This window comes from Emydura macquarii, unplaced genomic scaffold (genome assembly GCF_026122565.2).
Source record: "Emydura macquarii macquarii isolate MOO-44397 ecotype Brisbane River unplaced genomic scaffold, CSIRO-AGI_Emac_v2 contig_1876, whole genome shotgun sequence".
NCBI lineage: Eukaryota > Metazoa > Chordata > Testudines > Chelidae > Emydura > Emydura macquarii.
Window position 1 is genome coordinate 21748595 of NW_027132013.1, and position 12740 is coordinate 21761334.

A 12740-nucleotide genomic window follows, 5' to 3' on the forward strand; every position below is an offset into this window, starting at 1 on the left:
AGTCAGGCTTTGTATAATATAATGGTGTTTGAAGGTGGAATGGCATAGGAAAGAGGGTAAATCACTAGCTTTTGCCTAGATTGGATTGAGAATTAGGTGGTAGACATCTTTCATCACCAGAACTCTTATTTGACAAAATATTTGAAGAGAAACTCATCTCTGCTGCTACTGTTTGTCATCCTATGGCAAGGAAGGCTGGGATCTTTTGAAATCAGCCTCATGAAAGGATGCAAAGAAAGATGGAGACATTTTACTTAAGCACTTGCTACTAGTTACTAGAGCCCTGCAAATTCACAGCTATCCCTGGATGCAGCTGCGGATATCCACAGATCATATTTTTGCGGTTGGATCAGATGCAGATCTCAAAAGGTGGGGAAGCAGCTCTCTGCAGCTCATAGCTTTTGAGAGGGGGTGGGGGCTGGCCACCAATCAGCTGTTCCACAAGCTGGAATCAGCTGTTGGGCAACTGCCCCAGTAGCACTGGAGGCTGCAGGGGGGCTGGCCTCCAAACAACTCATTGGAGGCCACAGAGCTGCAGATGACCTACATCGCAGATGGTTATCACAGGTAAGTTGATTGGGCAGCTGCAGATCCAAATTTGTGTATCCGCACATAACTACTAATTATAACTTGTACAACACTTTAGGTAAGGAGCATGCATGGGTATGAAAGGAAACTATTTTAAAAAAGGAACAATTTCTGAACCTGCTCCCACCACTTGGGTTCCCTACTTTTCAGCACAGAGACTTCCACACGAGGTAGAAGATTAAAATTGCAGGAAGTTAAAACATAGCGGTAACTACTTAATGCTGCCAACTTGTCCAAAGGCAAGAGGTTGTGTTGTCCTTAGTTAATACTGGGCTGTGTATAGGTTAAGTACTTAATAGTAGACAAACTACATTCAGAGTTCTATATTTTGTCACACAACACACAATTTAAGTGACTAAAAACAGCAACTGAAATAATTATCTTCACTTTTAATGCCATTCAGACTTACATTTGCTTTGATAACAAATAATGCAGATACATTTTTTTTATTCTATCCAGCAAGTATGATGAACAAGGAAATGTGTAATAGGATAAATGTTTCTCACAGGCAATGCCAAAAGACAGTATTGCTGTGCAGTTTGCTCTGGAACATTAAGGCACCGACTTATAAAACAAAATGTTAATATTCAGCTAACAGCCATGCTATATCCCAGTGTATGTCAACAGTGGCACACAATAGTGACTCCCAGATAAGCTACATGCATATGAATAGAGTCATGCAGGGCACAATTTTAAGCTGTGATATTAAATCTTTCATGTACCACTGACAGTATCCTCTTAGCCAGTGTACCTAGGATCTGTTGTAATAGCTTGGGGAAATCAAACATGAGGTAAGATGTTGTAATAATGAAAGGAAGGGGGAGGGGAAAAAAAGTTCCAAGGAATTACACCAGAGGAGTTCTGCAATGTTATAGGTGGAACAACAAGGAAACAGTTTAAGTCTTCCATTCCCAACAGTACATCACTCTAAGTTTAAAAAAATAAGCAAAAGACATGCTCTGTACAGCAAAGGTTCTTTCAATTAAGCCTCTTAAGTTGGCTTAAGAAAAAGTCTTATTGGGTACTGGAATCTCAAACTTTCACACATTAGGAGTTATTATACCTGTATGTAATGGCACTATGAATGCTTCCTTGGTCCTCATGTTTTGTATGTGGATCCTTGGCTACTACTAGGATTAATATACAGTTAACCTGTTTAAAAATTCATTTTCCTTCCAACATTTTTGGAAGCCACAAAGGACAACATGCAACACCAGAGAAATTTCTATAACCCATGAAAGGTTGCTTCTTTAGTCTTATTCGGACTAGATTTTCCGTAAGATTTGACATGGCTTTCTGCTTACTATATATAGCAGTCCTCTTATCTTGGTCCTAAATCCCATCCCTCTACCCAGGATTCTCCAAAGACTAATTTTGTAAGAATTTTGGACAACTACTCTGCAAAGCATCAATAAGCTCGAATGTGATTAATTTGCTCATTCCTTAAATAAATCACGGGGGGAGGGAAGGGCGGGGGACTTCCAAACCAACATTCAAATATCACAGTTTAGGTTATTTATTTGACATGATCGTTTTACCTTTCAACCTACACAAGACTCAACTACTTCACTCAACCTCTCAAATTAGGAACCATTAGAACCTTGGGAATAAGATTGGCTAAGTTTATTGGAAGACAAACATGAATTCACATCTGTTCATAAGGAAAACAATTTTGTTTTTCGACTCCAGCTGATTGGGGTATCCTCCATTATGATCAGGAACCTCCCCATCACCATAGGCAACTTGGATTTGGAACTTCTTCCCTCCATAAAAAAGTCCCCTCCATAAACTGGTTTATTATAGTGAAGCTAGAGCAAGTAGACTATTCCCAGAAAGGGGGAGAAGGGAGGAACAGAAGTAGTTCATTGTAGCAAGGTGGTATTTTAAATGATCTACTTATTGTGACATGTTGCCAAGTATAAATTTAATTTATTAAAACAACTTTTTAAATAAGTGAACAGCAGTTATCAGGTATATATCTTAATTTAAGTTAAGATTAGGTGGGAAAGTAGCCTGTGCATAGTTCAGAAGTATCATGCAGAATAGAGGGTGAATTATGGTGTATACATGGTTTACTATAAGTGGTCAGATTCAGAGTTTATGAGATGTTTTCCTGGTGACAAATTTTCAATTCATCTTAAATTTTTGTCCAAAGCTCTGTTAAGCCTATTTTTAAAAGAAATATTTAGAGGCTAGATATAAAATATTTTCCATCGTATAAATATGGGCAAAATACATGCATGGAGTTTAAAATCAATTATATACACATGTACTATCAGAAAAGGCAGCATAATTTGTTAGTCATGGTCTCTACATCAAAATCACTTTGCATTCAAAGAATGAAAATGCATGCGTTCCCTTCCAATTTCCTTCCAATTACAGTTTGTGTGGTTTAAAGCCCTCAACCTAAGTAGCCACTGGGCTAGAACTTCTTAAATTTGGTAGTTAATAAACCCTCACCCTTTCATATATGGATTGGAAATTAAATGTCTGTAAAACTATGGTTAGCCTGCTTAACTAAGAAATACAAGTAATAAGCATCACCAAGTTCCTATTTTAGTGAGGATGCACAATTCTAAGTGAGGCAATTGAGGAAAGAAAAAAAAACTTGTAAAGTGTCCTCCCCAACCTTTCCACAATTATGAATTCAAAATTATACCACCCTGTTTATTCCATTTTAATAGAATACTTCGTGTTGTGTGGGAGGATGAGAGAGAGAACATTCTCAAAGTTGTAAAACTAAGCCCTGAGCAGGTTTAAGAAAGTTAGGGCAGATGATTAGGAGCAAGCTATGCTGCTGCTTGGATAGAGTCAAAACAAAATCTGCACACAAGGATAAGAAAAGGAAGCCCTTTAAAAAGCAACCTGCTTCACTCCCTTCCCAATTCCGCTACCCCTGTTTTGAAATATAGACAGTTTCACAGATATGAAAATGGTGGCTTGCAGCTGGAGAGACACATTGGACAATGGCATTAAGCTCTTTAACCATCTATGAGTTTCTTGGCTTTGACATTGGCTTGCTCAATACGATCTTTGTTGGTATCCGCCTGAAAGAGAAAAGCATGTGTAAGAATTGCAGGTGACTAAAGATTAGATGCTAAGAAATACTTAAATATTACATTCAAACTATGTCAAAATTTCTTTATGGGCTAATCCCCAGAAGAGCAAGGTGCTACCATTGGGATAGGCAGGAAGGAGACTGGAGCTTCTACCTTCTGGCTCAGCAGGGACTGGTAGTTTTACAAAGGCAGAATGAATGATCAGAGAGAAGTCGTCCAATCTCTCTATCAACCACCTCAAAGCAACTCAATGAATACAATGACTGGCTTCAGTGAGTTGAGGAATTAAGGGAAGAGATTTGAAGTGTGGAGGAGAATCTGTGAGGACACTTATCTGAGGGCAGGGATGGAAGATCCACCACCAGAACACAAATACTTAATTTCTTCCACAGAGGTAATTTATCCTCAGAGCTTCTGTGGCACAGCTTTTCAATATTAAAGATGTAGCACAGTACTCAGCCCTTGAAATATGAGAGAAGTTAAGCCATTCACCATTTATGCAAAAGGATGCACTGCCAACTGAAAATGATTCCTCCAAACACACTACAGAAATTGTTAAGAATTGTTAAGATATTTTGTTATACAACAGATTGCTATGAGCCTTTTGAACATACTGTTGCTATAACAATATGCCTTGGCGAAAAGTTACAGTAAGATTGCACAAAAGCTATAATTCAACTAAAGCATCCAAGAATCAGTCAACTGCATCAGCTGATTGGCAATGTTTGACACCTCTTCAGGAAAGACCTAAGTGCCACAGATTTTGAGATGAGAATGAACCATTATGATCATCTAGTCTGACTTGCATAACAGGCCACAAAACTTGACCAGTAATTTCAGCATCAAGGCAATAGTGTCTGGTTGCCTAAAAGATGCTCTGGCTCAGACATCCAATCTTGGTTTAAAAAACTTCAAACCTGGAGACTGCACCACATCCTTAGGTAAATAATTCCAATGGTTAATTATCCTCACTATTAAAAACTTGTACAGTATTTTATTTCTAGTCTGATTTGTCTAGGCTGAGTTTCCAGCCATTTAATCTTGTTATGCTTTTGTCCATTAGATTAAAAAGTATTTTACTATCAGAATGTTGTCCCCCTGTAGATACTTACAGAGTGGTCTAGTCACCTCAACCTTCCTTTTGCTAAACTAAAAATAGGTTGAGTTTCTTTAGGCTGGTAAGGCAGTTTTTCTAGACCTCGAATCATTCTTTTAGTTCTCTTCTGCACATTTTTCCAATTTGTCTACAATCTTTTTAAAGAGTTGGTATCAGAAGTGGACACAGTGTTCTAGTAACAGTCTAAACAAAGCCACATACACTGGTAACCACCACTCTACTCTATATTCAATGGCAAAAAACATTAATGCAGCGTTAAAGTTGCTTGCCCCTTGTGGAACAGCAAGTTGAGCAAAACTCAAAACTTCTGAAAACCAGGAAATGCAGTTAAGATTGCCCTGCAACTTTAACTCTGCCTTCTTTCAGCAATGCCTCAATATGCCCTATCAGACATCTTTACTCTGCCAACCCACAGTTGCTGAAATGTACAAGCTCGTCACCTCCTTTTACAACACATTCACTCTCACACACAGGATTCCACCTAACACTATTCAAGAACAAAAAGGAAAAAAAAGTTACCCATGTCACCTTCCCTCTGTTTCCCTCAAGCTGGCCAGTAGCCAATAGGAATTATTTGTATACGCTCCAGATGCAGTGTGTTAGGTGTACCTACACTAAATGGTGGAGGCAATAGTTGGGCCTGCTTCGTAAAAGCGTGTTTGTGATAGGAAGATATATGTGGTTTACTTTGAGGTGTGTGACAGAGCCGTGATTATAAGAGGGAGATATCTGTTTCGCACCCTCTGATGTGTGTGAACAAAAAGGAAGAGCTGCATGGGTACCTTCAATGCAGAATGGTGTACATTACAACTAGCAGGGTACAGGGATTTTATCACAAAGGGTATGGTCAGCAATGTGCTTGGCTATGAGAGCAGTTTAAGCATTTACTATCTACATGCATTCCAGGTAAAACGAGCGTGCTCAGTGTCAGGCTGTACTGAATTGAGGAGATCGTAATAGTTAGCTCTGCTTGGTAAGAAGTGTGTGTGCAAGATCTGTGGATTACTCTGAGGTATGTGACAGAGCTGTGACAAGAAGAGATCTATGTTTTGTACCCTTGTGTGTGTGGACAGGGAAGAGGTGTATGTTCAGGATGCAATATGCTTCATCATTTCTATGCAGAACTGTGTAGGCTGTCAATAGCAGACCAGAGCTTTTATTATCAAGGATACTGTCAGCAGTAAGGTGGAGTCTGAGAAGATTCCAATGCTTATTCTAATGACGGTTAAATGAAAATGAGATGGTATCTTGTGAGTAAGTGTAAGGGAGTTGTAAAAGACTGAAGTGATTCTTAAACTCATGTGGTATTTGTTCTGAAGAGCTGGCTAAGTGAGTGAACACCAGGATCTGGAACCTCCTGAATCGTATAGTGCCAAAGTGAGAGTGTGTCCATACTGAGCATTACTCAAAGAGGGCAGAGGGAAGGTGGTGTGAGCAACCTTCCTGCCCCCAATTTTGTCCTTTAATAGTGTTAGATGGAATCCTGCGGGTGCGCGAAGGGGTTGAAAAAGGAGAAGAGGAGTTTGTACGTTACAGCAACTGCAGGGTTGGCAGAGTAAAGGTGTGAGAGTGTTAATGGGGCAGAGGGGGTTGTTGGAGAGGGCAGAGTTAAGGTCACATTTCTTTTTTGGGGTAAATTAGGCATGCAAATGTTTCTTGGGGGTGTATTGGCACAGAAGAGTAGGGCAATATACTGTGCATTTCTTAGTTTTCAGAAGTTTGAGTTTTGCTCAATTCAATGGCCTGCAAGGGGATGACATGCCACCAAGCAACCTTAACTCTGTGTTGACGTAGGTTTTTTTGCCACTGATTTCCTCGGGGTTTTTGTTTTTTTTTTAAAGAGATACTGGGGTGAGCAGTCATTTAGACAGTTTTACATATGTCCCATTTGCATACTGAGCCAGCTGCCCTTGCCCCCCCAACAGCCCTGCTTTGGAACATCTCTGAAGCCATGCCCCTGCCCCATTCAGTGTGTTACCTTGATTGCATACTCCTGATGCACTTTATCACTGCAAAAGCTCTTAAATTAATGTGTTCACCATGCTGCCTTTTTATGAGTATTCAGTACTGCTTCTCTCCCATCACTATATCCATGGCAAGAACAGGATTTTTTGGCTCTTTACCTTCTCATTTATCCGGTCTATCTGCTTGTTTTGTGTATCGATCTCATTGCCCATATCCAAAGCCATGCTTTTCAAGTTTCCCAGGATATTTCCCACCTGAGAGAGATTTTCTTCCATCTCATCCTCTCTGGCATCATTTGTTATCCTGTTGAAAGGATCAAGAGACCAGTGTTCAGGAACCAGAAAGTTTCTTCCCCACTGCTAAAGTTTTGCTCAATAATCTCCCACTAAAATATTTGTCTCATCACAACCCACATTTTCAGAATGGGAGGGCTGTTTCAGTTTAACACCATCTATTCAAGCAGGCAGCTTGCTACTATCAGGCCTTAATTTCATTTTGCCAAAAGAAATTAGACAAAGCTTTTTCATTAAAATGGCCTCAAAATTCAAACAAAATCATTGGCAGATTATGCCCGACTGTATTAGAGAGAGAGAGACACTAATTTTATGCATCGGGTGCCCTTTCATTGTGTGACCGAGCAAATACTATTGCAACATTCACCATAGTAATTTGAGCACCAAGCTCATATGCATCCATAGGTCAATCAGTTGTAGTAATTATTCCCAGCACTTCATGCTATGAAGAGTGAAACTGCAGGTATAAGTCCCCAAGTGAAAGCAATTCACCAAAGGGCTTCCTTCCCAGTCAACAGTAAAGATTTATTATATATCCACTCTAGTTGAATGCATTCTGGGAGGAAGAAACGGACTAATCTCTTAAAGGCATACACATTGCGGGGGAGGGCAGGGAGGAGATGGACAAACTTACCGTGTAATGTATCCCCCACTTGCTCCTCCAGTGGTCTGTGGCTGTTGCTGATTATTTATTACACGTCCTGGCTGCCTGGCTATAACACGGTCTGTTGAATTCTCCACACCATCACCCCAGGTTGACTTGTATGACTTGCCAGACTCAAAGTTCTTTGTCCTACCAAAAAGAGAAACCCAAATACGTGCTAGATCAGAAGAAAAAAAGGACACACGACTTCTCTTTTTGCAGGGGTAGAAGGAAGAGACCACTCGTTTCCAGATGAAATTTTCAAAGACACCCAATTGATTTAATAGAAATGCAGGACTGGAAGAAACACAATAGGTCATCTAGTCCAATCCCCTGCACTCAAGGCAGGGCTAAGTAATAACTAGACCATTCCTCACAGGTCTTTGTCTAACCTGTTCTTAAAAACCTCCAATGAGATTCTACAACTTCCTAAGCAATTTGTTCTAGTGCTCAACTACCCTGACAGTTGAAAATGTTTTTCCTAATATCCAACCTAAACCTCCCTTGCTGCAATTTAAGCCCATTACTACTTGACCGGTCCTCAGAGGTCAAGGAGAACAATTTCTCTCCCTCCTCCTTGTAACAGTCTTTTATGTACTTGAATACTTATATCCCTCCTCAGTCGTCTCTTCTCCAAACTAAACAAATCCAATCTTTTTCAATCTTTCATCACAGATCATGTTTTCTAGACCTTTAATCATTTTTGTTGCTCTTCACTGGACTGTCTCCAATTTGGAGACGGTACTGGGGCTGCAGGGAAGTGGCCCAGGGAAATCTACAGAGGAGTTATGCAGGAGACGCAACGGAAGGTAGCCGCGGAAAGCTACCATACCCATAGAATCCCTGGTCCGGGACCGGGTCCCCTCCACTCCACCGATCACCTTTGGACTGGTGGCAGGACTGCAGTGGCCACAGAGTTAGGTAGCTAGAACAGACTGCAGAACCTCTAGAAGGGGGGGAGGGAGCATGGATTGTGACTCGACTAGAGGGCCGAGCCAAGAGAAGGAGGGTCCAGCAGAGACAGGACTTAGATGCGGTGTCTTGCACTGTCTGGCTGAGAGCAGATTTCCTCCTCCTCCCCTCCCCCCCCCCCCCCCCCCGACAGCCAGCAGGAGGCGCCAAGGTGGTGAGGCAGACCCTGTTACATAGCAGTATAATTTCATTCACAGTAGTTGTACCCAGTATAAATATTTTGAGGGGGGGGGGGGGGGGGAATTACCTCCAAACCAAAAGGGTTATACTGGTATAAAAGCTTTCATTTAGACTAGGCCTTAATGCTTTTGGGAAATCAGATTTTAACTGCCATTTTCTGCAACATTTTAAATACAAGACAAAATAGATGAATAGGGCAGCATAATAATTTTGCATTAGACAATCCTGAACAGGAGATGAGCAAGAGGTACCTTAATGTTGAAGCAACCTTGAGAATCATTTATACACTTAACTAATATTTTAGATGTATTCAAGAAATGATTTCCTCATGCCACTTCTCTTTGATTCTGTCGTTAGTTTTCCAGCAATAGACTGATGCGCCAAACATAAGATAACTTAAGTCATACTTTCCATAATGATTTTAGTGCATGATCCAGGAAGAAGCAAAGATGGCCTGACATAGTGAAAGCCCTAATATAACCAAGTATTTCTTATAGCAGCAGTGGCAAGAAACTACAAAATACGAGTTAAAAAGGTAAGTGGATCTATAGCCAAGTCAGAGGTTTCTAAAATTTTACCCAGGTGTAATTTAAAAAAAAAGTTAATAGAGAGGTTTTTCAACCACTCTACACATACTACGTTAGCATGTTGGTCGTCTCAGATGTGAATCCAAGGATTAAACTGGCCATGAAGCCTGAACCACCCTCTTCCTCCTATTTCTCCATTGGGTCAAAACCTTTGCAGGGCCGCATGGGGAAGTTTTCACTGGCACTGTACCTATGCAGTAACTACAGCCCTTCTGTCAGAAAAGCACCTTTCAAGAACACAAAGTTAAAGTGTAAGATTTTGCAGCACCTCTTCAAAATGTTGTGATATAAAAAATGTGTCCTGAAAAGAAAAACTATAATAATGTCAGATGAAGACTGACACTCTAATTAGAATCTCTGCCCAAGTTTTAGCTGCAAAAATACAGATGACTTCACATGTGTTTTCTAGGAATGAGGAAACGGGCAGAAAATACTGGCTCAGAATAATGCCTTAGTCTTTGGTTACAGCCCATGTTATACCACCCTCAGCAGAGCTCTACAAATATCAATGTAAACTGGTGCATTCAGTCACCTTTCTAGTATGGAGCTTACTCAGATCTGATCCCTTTGTTTATTCAGACTCAAAGGCACTTGCTTTAGTAAGAAAAATACATTTCTTCTAGTTTTTACTCATTAACATTGAAGCAGCAACACAATTATGGGAGAACACGCTGATTCTATTCTAGTTTGTGCATGATTAATAAAGATTTCAATTCTTTAATGGGGTGGCACAGTTGTAAGTGAAGGTAGAATTTGCCACACAGAATGATGCACAAGCCTCAACACCCAACTTCATTTTTACAGCCTTGATTGAGTTTTATGGTGCTGGACAGCAAGATAGAAGTAAAAAGCTGATCTACAAATTTGTAGGAGTCACTGAAACACAAATATGACTGCCTTGTTGCTATTTTTAGAGTAAATTTACAAACTGTTACTCCACATTTGTCTAACTGAGGGAAGTTTGACACCTTCCTGAAAAGGGAACCAATATGTTTAAGATCTTGAACATCAACCGGTACAGCCCTGGTATTTACAGCTGCTGCTCAAGCAGCTGGGTCAGAGTTAATAGGCTCCCATGCCTGATTCATTCTATAAATGTGCTCTGATCTACAGACATGAATGTTACACAAGAAAAACAAAGCCACAGACAGTCACAACATGTCTTGCATGCAAACAGCATGCACATGCAAATGTTACCCATTTAGAACATCACCTTACACAGATGGTTAACAGTACAGGCTCTGTCACAAGATTGTCCTAAAGTCCGCTTTCACCAGTTAACTGAATCCAGCTTCTGGTGTATAGTCTTCATTTTTAGTAAGCAAGAGGAAAGTGGGGATGTTAGGAGAGAATGGAAAAAGAGAACAGTAAAAAACCATCAAACAAGCAAATAGTGGTTAGTGACAGTTTGTTTCAGAGTACAGCTGAAGTCTTATGATTTCAGAACAAAGCAACCGTAAGTAATCTGACTAAGTAGGGGAAGAATAAAATATTCAGTTATGGGCACACTGGTGTTTAAATTCAGCCTGTGTGAGAAAGGCTGGCTATCCTAGTAAGATACATCACTCATAAGTGGGACATTGGGGTGAGAGGACTGTCAACGCTCCAAAGCCTCTTAAGGCACCTCACCAGGAAAGAAATTAACACATCATCTGGAAGTGTCACAAACTCCATCACAAATACAGAGGGTGGTCTTGATAGATTTGCTCAGATTCAATGGCACTAGATATCAGGTTTTTTGCCCAAGGCAAATCACTTATTGGAAGTGGTCAATTTGATAATTCAGAAGCCTGCCAGGATTGTAATTCTGAGATACTGACAAGATGTGCATTATGTTAATATGAATGAAATCGCACATTGATATAGCTATGTTGAGAGACAGGCCAGATCAGAGCTATTTACTTTTCTAAGTGTTGTAACAGACCTCAACTTTTAGTCCTGAAAACCTCATGCTCATTTTAATTTGGAATGATCACACAGCATTATGTTGTTCTAAAACAGACCTTCTTGTAAGGGAATTTAATGTCCAGTTTAACAACCTCGCTCCCACTTCAATCATTGAATAGCTCTCTTTTTGGCCCACTGATAGGACCCACAAAAATATGTATACTTGCTACAGTGAATTGTTCTCAAAAAGTCCTTTTTCCTCCCTCTGCCACCTTTTAAAAAAAAAATTTAAATGCAAAGAAAATGGCTAACTAGGCAAGATTCCCACACATCCATTTCATACTATAAAGCAGCTTAGTGATGACAGCTAATAGTAGCTCCCAATGGTAAAACTGCCTATATAGTATTGTGAAAGCAACACCACAACCCTCTCTGCTTTGTCTACTCTGTCTTTTTGCTGTAAATGTTTGAAAGTACACCAGAAGTGCCATCCAGCAGGATCTAAGAATCTTTTACCAAACAACCAAACATTTTCTAAGAGGCTAATGGTGACACTGATTACAATTAAGGCACTATGACTAAAGCTTGCAAAATAAAATAAAGGAGAATGCAATAAATAATGGGAGATATTTTTAAAGCTAGTAAAACCATGATCTATTTTGATTTTCCTTTTGCCTTTCCAACTCCCCTATATACTTAGTTGTAAGTTCTACTAAATGCTAGATCTCCTTAGTCCTCTCCAAAAATAAATGCTGTAATATTTTCATCTCCCTCTCCCCATGCCAAGATAGATAAGTGCTGGGGTACTCAAGGTTATTACCCATCTTAATAAGCCAGTGTCTACGCAAAAGAGATGAATTTTTTCCCCAAATGTCAGATTCAAGCTTCAAATGGATAATTATTACAAAGAGGGAAGAAAAAAGGTGGAAAGCTCAAGTTATTTTTTTAAACATGGCTATTGCTTTAATGCCTATAAGCTTCAGGTATGTTGGGGTCCTTTATTTACAAATCTAAAAAGGTGGTTACTGTGAGTGTGCATTAGCTACTAATCTCTATCTAATGCTACATTTCTCATCAAGCTGCAGTCATCAATTTTCCTAAAAAGCACTTGGACAAACAGGACCATCATCACTGTAGTTTTTACACCACCAGCAAGTCAAAAGGTTTTCTTAAGTTACTTAATCTTTGAATGTTCCCCAATAGGGACTTTTTGTGGGATCCCAGAAATTCAGATCTGAGCCTCAATTTGTTAACAGACCTGTTGCAAGGACAGACACAGAGGCCACAGCACTTGTTGAGCTCTGTCAAGGTCTTTTCAGCTTCTCTCATGTCCTTGTTTATCTGGTCCATGCCTTCTTCTATACGGGTTAGTTGTTCTAGAAAACAGTTAGAAAACATACAATAGTAGAGAGATTATTAGAGGGGGAGCTTTTATCTGAAGAGTTATCA

At 39.9% G+C, this 12740-nt stretch overlaps 1 protein-coding gene across 1 annotated transcript in view; it reads right to left on the reverse strand.

Moving 5' to 3' along the window:
- Nucleotides 1-957: 957 nt before the first annotated feature.
- Nucleotides 958-12740, reverse strand: part of SNAP23 (synaptosome associated protein 23) — a 41544-nt gene continuing 29761 nt past the window's right edge. Inside the window, exons 5-8 of the mRNA XM_067557912.1 lie at nt 12550-12667; nt 7657-7815; nt 6888-7032; nt 958-3635 (exon numbers count right to left, since the gene is read on the reverse strand). Coding sequence (XP_067414013.1) covers nt 3570-3635; nt 6888-7032; nt 7657-7815; nt 12550-12667 — 488 coding nt within the window. The 3' untranslated portion in view covers nt 958-3569. The remainder of the gene's footprint in view (nt 3636-6887; nt 7033-7656; nt 7816-12549; nt 12668-12740) is intronic.